The sequence below is a fragment of the Bombina bombina genome, chromosome 1 (assembly GCF_027579735.1).
Source record: "Bombina bombina isolate aBomBom1 chromosome 1, aBomBom1.pri, whole genome shotgun sequence".
NCBI lineage: Eukaryota > Metazoa > Chordata > Amphibia > Anura > Bombinatoridae > Bombina > Bombina bombina.
Window position 1 is genome coordinate 140,677,984 of NC_069499.1, and position 15,983 is coordinate 140,693,966.

General features: G+C 42.0%; 1 protein-coding gene across 1 annotated transcript in view; it reads right to left on the reverse strand.

Annotated features, from left to right (window-relative positions):
- L2HGDH (L-2-hydroxyglutarate dehydrogenase) overlaps window positions 1–15,983 on the reverse strand; it is a 46,455-nt gene that overhangs the window by 18,076 nt on the left and 12,396 nt on the right. Inside the window, exons 5-6 of the mRNA XM_053711109.1 lie at window positions 5,795–5,829; window positions 4,203–4,370 (exon numbers count right to left, since the gene is read on the reverse strand). Coding sequence (XP_053567084.1) covers window positions 4,203–4,370; window positions 5,795–5,829 — 203 coding nt within the window. The remainder of the gene's footprint in view (window positions 1–4,202; window positions 4,371–5,794; window positions 5,830–15,983) is intronic.

The window sequence follows — 15,983 nt, forward strand, 5'->3', positions numbered from 1 at the left end:
TCTGAGAATGAGAGAGGGGCAACCCTTTACCGAGTGGACCAATTAGTTCACCGGCTCCCTAGACTATTGGTTCTCTGGTTGCCAAGTGACCACCCTGGCACAAGCCTCACAGCTCATCCTTCTGGAACATTTTTATGACCACTCCCCACCGGAGGTACGAGAATGGGTCTGGGATCGCAAACCCGCCACTGCCGATCAAGCAGCAGTTCTGGTAGACCAGTTCCTAGATGCCTGACGCACGGTTCGACCCGAACCTAACCCAGTGGTCCGTCCTCCTGCAGCACCTTCTTGAACTCCAGCGGCTAGTTGTTACCCTTCAGCCTCACCGGCTCAATCCCGTCGCCCTCGCCCCGTTCCACCCCGGAGGACGGGAGTCTGGTGCTACGGATGCGATCAGATGGGCTGTGTACAGTCCAATTGCCCACATAACCCTTCCCCTACCAACCGGACCAGAGCACCAGCTGGAGTTTCCAAAGCCCCGCTAACCCCGCAACTTGGACAGAAGAGAAATATAGATTCTTGCATGAGGTAGACACGGTACAAGCGGCAGTGTGGATTAACGGCTGTCAGGCCTAAGGATTACGAGACAGCGGAGCCACCATTACTCTTGTCTAGCCACACCTTGTCACAAATTCGGACCAGACAGGGAAATCAGTTACAGTTCGTGTGGCTGGGGGTAAGGTGCTCCGAATCCCCACAGCACAGGTCCACTTGGATTGAAGTACCGGTTCCCGTGCTGTAGAAGTGGGGGCCACTTGCCAGCAGAAGTTCTACTAGGGAATGACTTGGGACACCTCGCATCCTCCTTCCTTATGGATGCCTCCACGGATGCTTTCCCTGCTACCATCCGCCAACAAGTCAGGTTCCATGCTGAAGCACTCGAGGATGGGACCCAGGTAACCCTCCACCACAGATTACCCTATCTCCTGGGCTTCCGACTTTGTCCAGGAGACATTAAGTGACCAGACGTTAGCCCCCTACCGGGAACGGGTGGGGGCAGACCCAGGTGGGTTAGGAGGGGACCGCTTTGAATGGGACAGAGGACTCCTGTAAAGGGTTGGTGGTACCGCAAAAGTATTGGTACGACCTACTACACATTGGGCACAACATTCCCCTGGCAGGACATCTAGGGATTACTCGGACCCGCCACCGACTTACCCAGACCTTTTTCTGGCCAGGGATTACAGGGGACGTTAGGCAGTACTGCAGTACTTGTGACATCTGTCAGAGAGTAGGAAAGAAAGGTGACCATACTAAAGCTTCCCTGCATCCCCTCCCTATCATTGATGAACCTTTCAGCAGGATAGCTGTTGACATCATCAGCCCATTGCCCCGTCCTAGCCCCACGGGAAAAATATATATATACTGACGGTAGTAGATTATGCTACCCGGTAACGGGAGGCAATCCCCCCTGCCAATATCCAGGCAGAGACAGTAGCCGTTGCCCTGGTCCGGATCTTTGCCAGAGTGGGTTTCCCCTAGGAGATTATCTCGGACCAAGCAGCTATGGAGGCATTGCGAAACAAAACCCCTGCCAAGCTCCCCATACCACACCCAGACCAACGGGTTATGCGAGAGATTCAATGGAACACTGAAGCAGCTGCTTCGGACGTTCTCTGCCTCCCACAAGGACTAAGAGAGATACCTGATGCACCTCCTGTTCACAGCTTTGTGATACTACCTACCTGGTAGCCAAATGTTCAGATGAACGAGTCCGCCAGACCTTCCATGTGAACATGCTGAAGGCGTACCAGGAGAGACCAGAGGAGGTAGCCACCATATGTGCTCTGGCCATGGAGGACTTGGAGAGTATCCCCATGCCGGAGGTGCCCAGGCGGAGTAGGGTGCCGGCAAAAGAGTAGATGTGCGGATAGGGATTGTGCAGCGGGAGCAAATCAGACAGGTACTAAGTTTAATGACCGGACTCCGACCAACGCCTATTCTATGCCCTAGGTGGATGAGCCCGGGGTAACTTTCTGACAACGTTAGATCTCTGCAAGGGTTACTGTCAGATTCCTCTCGACCCGGAATCTATTCCGAAGTCAGCATTCATCACTCCATTCGGCCTGTACCAGTTTTAAGTCATGCTGTTTGGGATGAAGAATGCTCCGGCGACATTTCAGAGGATGGTAGATCACCTCCTCGATGGCGTCCAAGATTATGCCTCTGCATACCTGGATGACATTGCAATCTACAGCGATACCAGGGAGGAACACCTGGTTAACCTAGGTATCGTCTTGGACCGCATCAGGGATGCGGGTCTGACTCTGAAGACAGACAAGTGCAAGGTAGGGAGGACAGAGGTCCAGTACCTTAGACACCGAGTGGGATGCGGGAAGCAGAAGCCAGAGCCGGCCAAGATTGAGGCAGTCTCTAACTGGCCAATCCCCAAAACCAAGACCCAAGTCCTAGTCTCTTGGAGTTTGTCCCCAACTACAGTACCCTGGCCAAACCCCTGACCAGAAAACACTTACCTCGGCAAGTCCTGTGGTCCCCTGAGTGCGGGGCTTCCTTCCAACAACTGAAAACAGCCTTAATTTCTGCCCCTATCCTGGGCGCTCCTAACCCATCCAAACGTTTGTGTCAATACAGATTCCTCCATGTCAGGGTTGGGCGCAGTTCTGAGCCAGGTGGACGAAGAGGGCCATGAGCACCCCGTAGCGTACACCAGCCGAAAACTACTGCCTAGGGAGGTGGGTTACGCGGCAGTAGAGAAGGAGTGTTTGGCGCTGGTGTGGGCCCTCAAGTATTTGCAACCTTATTTGTACGGGAGATCTTTTACACTGCTCATTGACCACAACCCTCTGGTTTGGCTTAATAGGGTTTCCGGGGACAATGATGGCTGTTGTGGTGAAGCTTAGCCTTGCAGCCATTCAACTTCACCATTTAGTTTTGGCCGTGAAAGCGTAACGGCAATGCAGATGGCCTCTCCCGGCACACTGAATTGGAATAACACCACCGAACAGCCCCAAGCCGACCCATCAGGATCTACCCGAGTCAGCTGGGCTATGAGGGGGGAGGGGGTTTACACTGTCATGGATACCAGGCTGCCAGGGCAACCCCTTCCCCTACTTGGATTATTATGTTTTCCACCAGTCCCCTTTGTTTTTGCAGTAATGGAACTTTGACCTGAAAGAGCTAATAGTTACCCACGCTTTACCCCCTTCATGCCTTGCCGAGTCCCAGCCGGGATCTTATGGAATTATTCACCGGCTGAGATCCCTAGAGATTTAACCTAGGTCTCTCTCAAAGCCCTTTGCTCCAGAGCTCCGCTCTTCTGGGGATTACTAAGAGGGAGCTCACTCTGGAACCTGGGGTTTTTGGAGCCCCCCACCTCAGACTGTTCCTGAGTACCCTTTGCCAGGCAGCCACTCCAGTCCCTAGCCATGGATCATGTCGCTTTTTGGACTGTGACATCTTGGGGCCTGGAGCTCTCCAATGATACCCTGGAATAGCTGCCACTCCCTCAGGATCACTCCAAAACTACAACCTAGCTATTATGGGATCTCTATGTGCCTATGGCTCCTATAGAGGTGCCAGCCTGTCTGGAGGGGCGGTGCTCTTTTGATCAGATTAGGCTCTTATCAGATGGCAATTGTGTATATAAGCTGTGTGTTTGTCTCAATAAAGCAGCTAATGTTTCACCTTAATACTGGTCTTGTCTGTTTATTAGGGTGGGCTACTTGCTATAATCACTTTCCAGCTCTACAGCTACAGGTTCCAGGGTGAAGAAGGTCCTTTTGGTGAAGATACCCAGTTGGGGTATCCGGAGTCAGTCACAATTACAATACATTTATATGCAACCCTTAATTGTTCTAAAATGTTATCTGACCTCATGTGTTATGAAGTTGGCCATAACTGATTTTTATCACCATTTAAAGCAACTCATATTGCTCGGCATGTAGGCCTTGGCTTTTAACGGACAAATAATAGCTATTATTACTCAGTTTATTGATCCTGGAAGGATGAAAGAATCAGTCAGCCATGCTGGAATCTACAACTATAAGGTATCAGCAGGAAATCGGGTACAACAGTCGGCCATTTTACCATCTAATCTATCTCAGCAACACAGCAGTGTATCAGAACAAACACTTGATAGCACATGATTATTTTGTTTAAATTAAAAGCTCTTCACTTTTGAGAATGACTGTATGGTATTTTCAGTTCTCAATCGCTCCTATGGATTTTAAGTTCTAACTTACCGGATAAATGTTGCCTTTAACAAGATAGCATTTTTCAGGCTTCAGCACTAAGTAATCCCCACGGAATGGAACGATACGTGGCTCTGGGCTACAACCGCTGGCTTGGGACAATCTGTCTGAAAATAGGCCAGCGCATGTGACCACGTACTTACAATGCACCTCTTCGCTCTGCCCATGAAATAATAATATAGCAGGATACAATGTTAGATAGAGTTAGCGCTACGGAATCTGTTGTTGCTCTACAAATAACTGATAACAATAATAATTATAATAGAGTACATTGGCCAGTATTGATGGTGACACAGGTATCCAAATACTTGGCTGTATTGAGTGATTAAAAAAAAGTGCTTAAATATATTATGTTATTATGTATTATGTGTCCAGGGACGTATGTACACCATGAAAAACCTTGAGAATTGTTTATCATATAGTCTATGCTGTAGCCAATGAGGGAAAGGTAGAAGTGAAGTCCTTCACATATCAAGCTATCACTAAAAGCATGTTACAGGGTTAGATTTAAATAATAAAATCAATCTGTTTTCATTGTGTATAATAAAATATATTTTTGGCTAGATTATGAGTGGAGCGGCAGTTTGCTATCGCACTTTAACTCCGTTTGACTTCGGCTTTTTGCATGCATTGGGTATAACAGGTTAAAAGTAAAAAGTCTTCGCTTGTGCGCTAACCCGATACTCACTTCAAATATCGCATGCGTTAAAACTTTAATGAAGTGCGAAAAGTGTGGGAAAAAGCATATATATATATATATATATATATATATATATATATATATATATATATATATATATATATATATATATACATACACATACATATATACAGTATATATAAACAAAGTAGAGGGAAATACTCATAGCAACTCAATTTATCTCTCTCTCAAAAATTTATTTATTAAGTAAAATTTCAATAAAAAGTTATATTAGATAGTGTTATTATGAATGCAATTGTAATATTTCCCCCTCCCACACACTTTCAACTACTTCAAACGCACGCAAAAAAACCCTTTATTTTTTGCTTGCCCGCAACTGTTACCGTGCCAAATATAATCGAGTCCTTTATAAGGTATTAACATGCATTTAATGTTCCTTTAAAGCAATAGAGGGATAACCTTAAAAAAGTGCCAAATTAAATGTTTTCTAAACCACTTTAAACAACAATTTATACTTTTTTGGTCTTGTTTTAGTGTTCTGAACAGAAAACAATCCAGCCCTGGAAAATCAAGCCTTTATTTCAGAACCAATGGATTCATGAAACCCACTTTTCCTCAAGCTGATCTGTGATGCCTGTGTATGATAAATATCTCCTAGGTTACAGATCAAGAGACAGTAAATATCAATTGCACAACCACTCAACAACAGAACTGAAATGGTCCATAATGTGAAGATTTGTTATTTTATAAGACGCATATGTTTTTGTTCTCTGTAGGAGCTAAAACATGTGCTGTGGGGGCTTTAAACAGTCATTCTGTCACTCAGCTGTCACATTGCTTGACACTATAAATATATATAAAAAATAGCTGATCCTTCGGTAGAATAACAGTGAGAATGTTGTGTTCAACAGAAAAATGTTACCTTTGTGTTTCTGATCACAATTGGATATTCAATTCCTATGATAAAACAAAACGTTATTAAAAAGCCTGTAATACTCAAGACAGCTAAAGTAATTCAATTACAGCATCTGAGCTTCCTTAACAAGTAACGGTTAATGTTGCAAAACTCTAAGTACAATTACATTTTATATCAGACAGATGAATTTCAACAGCAGCAATTGTGAGTTATCTGTAATATTCTAATATTTTGCCTTGATCTCTAGATATGTAAACATAACCCAGAAAAGTAAGACCTGATTTAATTTTTAAGAATTCAGAAATAATAAAATGACTGCTGAGAGATGACGTTTGCCATTGAAATGTAGTTGCAGCAGATCCTAGAACAGTGTTTCTTAATTCCAGTCCTCAGGACACACTAAGAGGCTAGATTTTCAGGATACCTGGACTAGAGTACAGGAGAAATAATCAGTAACCATGGTTACTAACCTGCCCTTGCCCAAGGTAATCCTGGCTTATGTATCCCACATGACCCACTATATTCCCTTGGAGCAGACCTGATTGAACCCTACCCTACAGCTATATTCATATCGTAAAGCTTCAATATGCCTCTAAAGGGCATCAGTCTATTCTACCTGCATCCCGCCTGTGTCTGTAAGGATTCCGCTTCATGTTTTACCTATGCCTTTCCCATTCACCTTATGTATGGATTCCACTCCATGTTTTACCTATGCCTTTCCCATTCACCTGACTTCAGCCTTACCTGTACTTAAGGCATCAGCTGACTGCAGACAGGTGCTTAATTATTAAGTTTCTAGACTAGCTCTGAAGTCTGTCTGTTTTCCACTTGCTGTGTGTTTTCTCTGAAAACAAACCAGTCTGCTTTTCTTCCAATTTCTGAACCAGCTACTACCTTGGGATTACTTATTTTTACTGCCGGTTCATATGCTCATTTTGCCTACATAAACTTTTACAGAGGCGAGTTTTTCTTTTAAGCGTGCACGCTACAACAGAGACTTATTTCATACTGCAGTGTGTTTGCTGCCTTCTCCCTCTGAGTTGCTATCTCATTTGAGCCACTGAAGCGTTTCTCACACAGCGGACTTCAATCTCTCTTCCACTGCAACACAGTGCAACTCATCTACAAACAACCTCCCACGGACTAAGTACAAGGACATCTCAGAATTAATTCTGCTTCTATTTCACACCATCCGGTGACTGGGGGTAAGCACTGTAGTTACTTTAAGCTGTGCTGTACAAATAAACCTTGAACTTTGCTTTTCCCTGCTGCTCTACTGTCCGCAAGACTATCAGCACATGTGTATACCATTCTGTGACAAACTAACTAACAGTGTCTAAAACTGAGAGTTACACTTCACACTGAACTGTTATATCTTACTCCAGCACTAATAGCAACACTACCTGCTTTCTGGAACTCTGCTTTTCTTTATCAAGATTTATCATACTGGGAGCTAGCTGAACACTAAAGTTTGCTACTAAGAAATTGTTTTATTTTTTACATTTCTTCTGATCCAGCCTTTGTTTATGTTTATACTATTGCTGTGACATTCAACAGCATATGTGATTTACATCATTTGTTGCCAGACAAGTTTCTGATCTGCAATTCAATTACTTGAGAATAACAACTTCACTTAAAGCAGCTTGGTCTATGCTGTTCAATAGTCCATTTGCCAAAAGTGATACAAATCATTTATTTTGCATACTCTGCAGTTGTGATCCATCCTCACTCTCTACTAAATCATTACAGAATAATTAAGCCCAAAAAATATGGATCCAGCAGATTTGCCCCAATTCGTTTACAACCTGTCTAAAAGAGTAGATGAACTCAGTCAAGGCCTTAGAGATCTAAAGATTGAAAATGAGACTTTAACTAAGGTTATAAGAGAGACAACTCCTCCCAAAGCAAAAGCTGCTGAATCTATTGTGGAACCACAGATTGCAGCACCTGATTTGTTCAATGGTGATAGGAGTCTCTATCGCCAATATAGGAATGCCTGCCTCCTCACTTTCAACCTTAAGCCACTCACATATCCTAATGATAAGATTAAAGTGCTCACAATGATTACCTATCTACGGGGTGAACCCCGAATCTGGGCAGACACGCTCTTTGAAACCAACGATCCTATTCTATCATCCCTACAGTCTTTTCTAGCAGTCATGGATGAACTTTATTCAGACTCAAATTTACAATTGACTGCAGAAAGCAAGATGCGGAAACTAAAGCAAGGCAACCGTCCTGTTGAAGTTTATATAACGGAGTTTAAACAACATGCCATTGATTCCCAATGGAACGTGATTGCCTTAAGAAACCAATTTCGCCTAGGACTCTCGGAAGCAGTTAAAGATGAGCTAGCCCGAACTGATCTCCCTGACTCCTTAGACGGCTTCATGAAGCTCTCAATGCAAATAGATAGAAGGCTTCGCGAAAGGAAGTCAGAGCGTCAAATTCGGGATTCTTCTTACAAGAGATCATTCCATCCTCCTCCAACTGCTTCTTCATCAAGTGTGCCTGAACCTATGGATATAGGCTTTAGGAGGGGTCCATTGACCTCTGAAGAAAGGTTTAGAAGAAAATCAAAAGGACTGTGTATGTATTGTGGAAGCCCAAACCATCCTATCCGCGAATGCCCCTCCCTACGTAAAAATAAAAATAATAAGTCTCTCTTACATTTGACTTCAATGATTGAACATGATAAACCAATTCACTGTACTTTAACCCTCTCTTTACAGTGGGACAGCAATCGCATGACGAAAGAAGCTATAATTGACACAGGAGCCCAAGGGAATTACATAGATAAAGCTATTGTTGAAAAATATAAAATACCTCTCATCACTAAATTGTCTCCTGTCTCTATACGGGTTGTAGATGGGTCTGAACTTTCTTCTGGTCCTATTACTCAGCATACAATTCCCATTTTGGTATCCACCCTAGGTTCACATCAGGAATACATCACCTTTGATGTTATTACCTCTCCTCTATTCCCCATTGTACTAGGGTTACAATGGCTCCGTTTACACGAACCTGTGATCAATTGGTGTTCTTTGGAAGTAAAATTTGATTCACCATATTGCCAGCAAACCTGTCTAAATCATTCTGTTCTCTTCCATTTGACAGAAACTCCACACATACCTAAAGTATATGAGAAGTTTGCAGACGTATTCAGTAAGAAGGAAGCTGATACTCTACCTCCTCATCGGTCGTATGACTGTCCGATCGACCTCAAACCTGGTACCACTCCTCCCTACGGTCATCTCTACCCTCTTTGCCAACCCGAGCTTGATCATTTAAAGACATATTTAGATGAAAACTTAAAAAAAGGTTTTATACGTCCTTCAGTTTCTCCAGCAGCAGCCGGGTTCTTCTTCGTAAGAAACAAAGATAACTCCCTTCGACCAATCATCGACTTCAGGGAGCTCAATAAAATTACGATAAAAAACAGGTATCCCCTACCACTCATCCCCGAACTCATTGAACGCCTCCAACATGCCAAAATCTTCACCAAATTAGATCTAAGAGGGGCTTATAACCTTGTCCGCATAAGAGAAGGGGATGAGTGGTTGACCGCCTTTAGGACAAGATACGGCCTGTTTGAGTACCTGGTAATGCCGTTCGGGTTAACTAACGCCCCGGCCACATTCCAGTATTTTATTAACGATATATTTCACGATCTTCTTGATACTTGTGTGGTCGTATACCTGGACGACATTCTAGTGTACTCAAACACGCTTGAAGAACATGTTAAACATGTTAGTTGGATACTTTCCAGGCTCCAAGTTCATAGGCTATATGCAAAACTAGAAAAGTGTGTATTCCACACCAAGGAAATAGATTTTTTGGGGTACTCCATTGGCCCAAAAGGTATCCAAATGCAGGCTAACAAAGTCGATTCAGTAAAAAACTGGCCACAACCAAAAAATAGGAAGGAACTACAACGTTTCCTCGGGTTTAGCAACTATTATAGAAAGTTTATTAAAAATTTCTCTCAAATTGCTAAACCTCTCACTGTACTCACCAGTTCCAGTACACCTTTCACCTGGAACTCCAAAGCAACTGAAGCTTTCAACTCATTAAAAAACTCCTTCTGCTCAGCTCCAATACTTCAATTTCCTGACCCTTCTCTCCAATTCATTTTGGAGGTGGATTCCTCCGATTATGCCCTTGGAGCTGTCCTCTCGCAAAGACGCAGTATATCCCAACCACTACATCCAGTAGCTTTCTATTCCAAAATTCTTTCTGCACCTGAGATGAACTATGCTGTTGGAGAAAAGGAACTCCTGGCAATAAAACGTGCCTTTGAACATTGGAGACATCTCCTGGAGGGCACCGTCTTACCAATAATCATCTACACGGATCACCGTAATCTCGAGTTCCTACAGAGGAATAAAACTCTCTCTAGTCGACAGGTAAGATGGAGCCTATACTTCAGCAGGTTTAACTATCAAATCATCTACAGGCCCGGCTCTAAAAATGGAAAGGCGGACGCACTTTCTAGGAAAGACCCTAGACCTCCAAACACTCAGGAATCTACTTCTATCATTCCCACAGATAGATTTTTGGGTCTACTGTCCACTTTCAAGACGCAACTTCAAACAGCTTTACGGTCAGATCCTCAGCTACCTCAACTCCGACTATCTTGTAGAAACAACCTCTACTATCATGGGACTCTCTTGTATGTCCCCGAGATTCTTAGACCTGCTCTAATTAAACAACATCATGATCCACCTCTCCTTGGACATCCAGGTATTATGAAAACAAAGGAACTTCTCAGCAGATCCTACTGGTGGCCAAATTTGGAAACATCTGTAAAAAACTATATCTCAAACTGCTCCATCTGCATTACTTCCAAAAAGGAAAGGGCCAAGCCATATGGACATCTTCTTCCAATTCAAATACCTGATAGACCTTGGTTACATCTCGGCATGGACTTCATAGTTGAATTACCTGTGAGTTCAGGTTTCAACACCATTCTTGTTGTCACAGACATCCTGACCAAAATGGCTCATTTTATCCCTTTTAACAAACTTCCCACTTCCAGTGAGACAGCACAACTCTTCTTAAATTCGATTGTCAGATACCACGGAATTCCTTCAATCATAACAACTGATAGGGGTACTCAGTTTACCTCGAAGTTCTGGAAAAGTCTTTCTGCTCAACTGAAAATTGATCATCGCCTAAGTACTGCCTTCCATCCACAAACAAATGGCCAAACAGAGAAATTAAATCAATGGCTAGAGCAGTATCTACGCTGTTATTGCTCTTATCAGCAAAATGAATGGTCACAATACCTATATCTGGCCGAATTTGCCTACAATAACTCGGTTAATTCATCCACCAAAGTTTCACTCTTCTTTGCAAATTATGCTTTTCATCCACATTTTTCCCTGGAACAAACGGATAACCCAATTTCTCCTTCTGTAGATGATCTACTACAGAAGCTCGCTGAAAACTTCCACTTCCTAAAAACAAATATCCAACAGGCTCAGACCTCACAGAAGAAATACTACGACTTACGCAGACGACCATCACCATCTTATGCCATAGGCGATAAAGTTTGGCTTTCGACAAAAAATATCAAAATCCCTGTTCCCAGTAAAAAACTAGCAGGATTATATATCGGACCGTTCACTATCACTCACGTTGTTAACCCAAATGCAGTTACTCTGGACCTTCCCAGTTCTATACCCATCCATCCTACTTTTCATGTGTCCCTTCTTAAACCAGCTTCAGATGATCCTTCAGTGAAAACTATTTTACCACCTGTACCTGTACCCCTGGATCCGGACACTTATGAAATTCAAGACCTCCTGGATTCCAGACGGCATAAAGGTGTCTTACAATATCTGGTCAGATGGAAAGGCTACTCACCTGATGATGACACCTGGGAGCCTTATACCAATATAGATGCACCTAGACTCATCTCCCGTTTCCACAGACGATATCCTCTTAGACCTAAACATCAAGCCGAGGATCGGCTTGCTTGAAGGGGGGCGTATGTAAGGATTCCGCTTCATGTTTTACCTATGCCTTTCCCATTCACCTTATGTATGGATTCCACTCCATGTTTTACCTATGCCTTTCCCATTCACCTGACTTCAGCCTTACCTGTACTTAAGGCATCAGCTGACTGCAGACAGGTGCTTAATTATTAAGTTTCTAGACTAGCTCTGAAGTCTGTCTGTTTTCCACTTGCTGTGTGTTTTCTCTGAAAACAAACCAGTCTGCTTTTCTTCCAATTTCTGAACCAGCTACTACCTTGGGATTACTTATTTTTACTGCCGGTTCATATGCTCATTTTGCCTACATAAACTTTTACAGAGGCGAGTTTTTCTTTTAAGCGTGCACGCTACAACAGAGACTTATTTCATACTGCAGTGTGTTTGCTGCCTTCTCCCTCTGAGTTGCTATCTCATTTGAGCCACTGAAGCGTTTCTCACACAGCGGACTTCAATCTCTCTTCCACTGCAACACAGTGCAACTCATCTACAAACAACCTCCCACGGACTAAGTACAAGGACATCTCAGAATTAATTCTGCTTCTATTTCACACCATCCGGTGACTGGGGGTAAGCACTGTAGTTACTTTAAGCTGTGCTGTACAAATAAACCTTGAACTTTGCTTTTCCCTGCTGCTCTACTGTCCGCAAGACTATCAGCACATGTGTATACCATTCTGTGACAAACTAACTAACAGTGTCTAAAACTGAGAGTTACACTTCACACTGAACTGTTATATCTTACTCCAGCACTAATAGCAACACTACCTGCTTTCTGGAACTCTGCTTTTCTTTATCAAGATTTATCATACTGGGAGCTAGCTGAACACTAAAGTTTGCTACTAAGAAATTGTTTTATTTTTTACATTTCTTCTGATCCAGCCTTTGTTTATGTTTATACTATTGCTGTGACATTCAACAGCATATGTGATTTACATCATTTGTTGCCAGACAAGTTTCTGATCTGCAATTCAATTACTTGAGAATAACAACTTCACTTAAAGCAGCTTGGTCTATGCTGTTCAATAGTCCATTTGCCAAAAGTGATACAAATCATTTATTTTGCATACTCTGCAGTTGTGATCCATCCTCACTCTCTACTAAATCATTACAGTGTCTGATGTTAGAATTACAAGACCAATATGTACAACACTGTTGTGAGCTGCCTACCCCTGAGTGCAGAATACTGTTCCAATTTCATAACCAGGCCGAACTACCAGCAATATCCTGCAGTAGTAACTAAGGTCCTGTCTGGCACTTGCAGATTGTTTTGGGTAACTATTAGATGCAATTTTTTCCTGAATGTTTTCACCTGACTTTCTGTATTGATCAGCGCATAGAAACAGTTTCACTGCCTAGGCTTAGGAGCAACAAGCACTTCAGCTGCTGGTCCTCATCCTCTTTAGGGCAGTTTACAATTTTCTGGTCTAACAGAGACCTCAACTACAAAAGATGAACTGCTGCTATTCCCTGATTTGTGCGTGGAGCTCTCTGTCTATCTTAAGTGAAGAGTGTAATCACTAACTATGTAAAAGCTGGTATTTTTCCAAGACACTGGAAGAATTTTGGTTAATTCTATAACTGCTGAGCAACAGTGTACTCCTGTACAATGCATTTTGAGGCCATGTTGGATGTCCATATAGTGACTATAAGAGCTCCTGCTTAAACAATTTATATATGACACTGTTCCACCAATAAAGTGCTCACGATATATTTATGATTTTGGACTACATGTTTGAAGGTAAATTCTAAACACTGTAAACCCATGATTCCTATACTGTACATCATACAATTTTAAAAATCTTTCCAATTTATTTATATTATCTATTTTGCTTCATTCTCGTTATCCTTTGTTGAAAATCATATCTAGGTAGCCTCAGGAGCAGCAAAGCACTCATGGGAGCTGGTTGCTGATTGGTGGTTGCCTATAGTCATTGGCTCACCTGTTGTCAGCTAGCTCCCAGTAGTGCATTGCTGCTTATTCAACAAAGGATACCAAGAGAATGAAGCTAAATTTGATAATAGACGTAAAGTGGAAAGTTGTTTTAAAGTATATGCTCTGGCTGAATCATGAAAGAATAATGTTGGGTTTATGCCCCTTACACATTTTAAAGCCTTGTTCTAAACTACTACATTGTACAGAGATAAAAATAACATTAAAGGGACAGTCTAGGCCAAAATAAACTTTCATGATTCAGATAGGGCATGCAATTTTAAACAATTTTCCAATTTACTTTTATCACCAATTTTGCTTTGTTCTCTTGATATTCTTAGTTGAAAGCTTAACCTAGGAGGTTCATATGCTAATTTCTTAGACCTTGAAGGCCCCCTCTTTTCAGAATGCATTTTAACAGTTTTTCACCACTAGAGGGTGTTAGTTCATGTGTTTCATATAGATAACACTGTGCTCGTGCACGTGAAGTTATCTGGGAGCAGGCACTGATTGGCTAAACTGCAAGTCTGTCAAAAGAACTAAAATAAGGGGGCAGTTTGCAGAGGCTTAGATACAAGATAATCACAGAGGTTAAAAGTATATTAATATAACTGTGTTGGTTATGCAAAACTGGGGAATGGGTAATTAAGGGATTATCTATCTTTTAAAACAATAAAAATTCTGGTGTAGACTGTCCCTTTAAATGAAAATTCTAATGTTAACCTTGCAAGCTCTAAATTGTTAGGGCAGGTAATTTTTGCATTACTGACCATGTTTACTATGGGCTATATTACAAGTGGAGTGCAAACATTTTAGTGCTGTTGAGAGCTAGCACCTCTCAAGGTAAATCAATAGCGCGTCTATGTTTGTGCTGGTGTTACAATTTGAAAGTAAAAAGTTATCGCTCGAGCTAAAGACTCTGGTGGTCAGTTAACATTACTGTGCTAACCCCTTTTTGCCCCTAGGCTTCTATGGGGCACGCTAAAAAAAATGACTAATTTCTCTTTTGCTTGACCGCTAAACCGAAAGTGCATTAGGAATACTTCAAATACCTATGTACTTAACTTAGAAGAAAATTTTATTTTTTTAAAAATATATATATATTATACTTATTTATCTATACGAGTATAAAAAGTGATGTTTTTCTCTGGTAAATCTGTTTTACCTTGGACTTGCTAATGTTAGCCAATTTTTATATCACAACCTGCGCTTTATATAGTGATCCCCTTTTAATCTGGGCCTATGAGTTTAATCTCCACAAAGGGGTTAAATATATAAACAGTCCCAATCAAGAGTCACAAAAATTGCTTCTGAGCATAGTGCTGACAATGAACCAATCAGGAGTGACACTAAGAGGCTACAGTGCTTGCAACTCCAAAGCAAGAAGATACTGTGTGGTTATTGGTTAAACAAATATGGCTCAACATACAAAGCAGGGGATTCTGTTTTTAAGCCCTCGCGTAAGCGAGTTTGCTTTCCGCAATGTAAGAAGCAGCGATCATCCAATCTCTGCTTCTTACTCTCTCCTCCACTTCTGAGGTGGCAGACATAATAAAACACCCAAACACGTATGTTCGGGGTGATTAACAGGTGGCGAAAGCAGGGGGTGGTGTTGCACAAGGAAATTATTGTGCAATGATACATCTGGGCGGCGGACATACAGTGTCGGGAACCTTGTCCGTCCGTCCATCCTTTAATACATGGGGCCAATAGTAAACTAGGCTCAATAATCCAAAAGTTACACACTATTGAATTATACAGCACACCATTTTTGCATCAGGTGGTCTCTGTAACGCAACAAAACATTTAAAACTAAATTATTAATATACTTTAAAACTGTTTTACTCTTAATATGTACCAGTTTTAAATGAACAGAAAACAGAATCTGTGTCACAATTATTCTAAACTAGATTTCTGCACTGGTTTTCCCCTTGTTGACACCACTACTGTCAAATAATATTAAGTGAAGTTTGTAACCTAATCAGTTAAGTAGCTGTGATGTTGCGCTTTTGCATTTGATGTATTGATCAGCATTTAATTAAAGGGATAGGAAAGTCAAAATTAAACTTGCATGATTCAGATAGAGCATGTCATTTTAAGACACTTTTAAATTCACTTCTATTTTGAAATGTGCTTCGTTCTCTTAGTATCCCTTGTTAAAAATAAATACGCACATATCATACACTAGTGGGAGCTGCTGCTAATTGGTGCCTGCACACATTTGTCTCTTGTGATTGGCTAAAAAGATATTTTCAGCTTCCTGTCA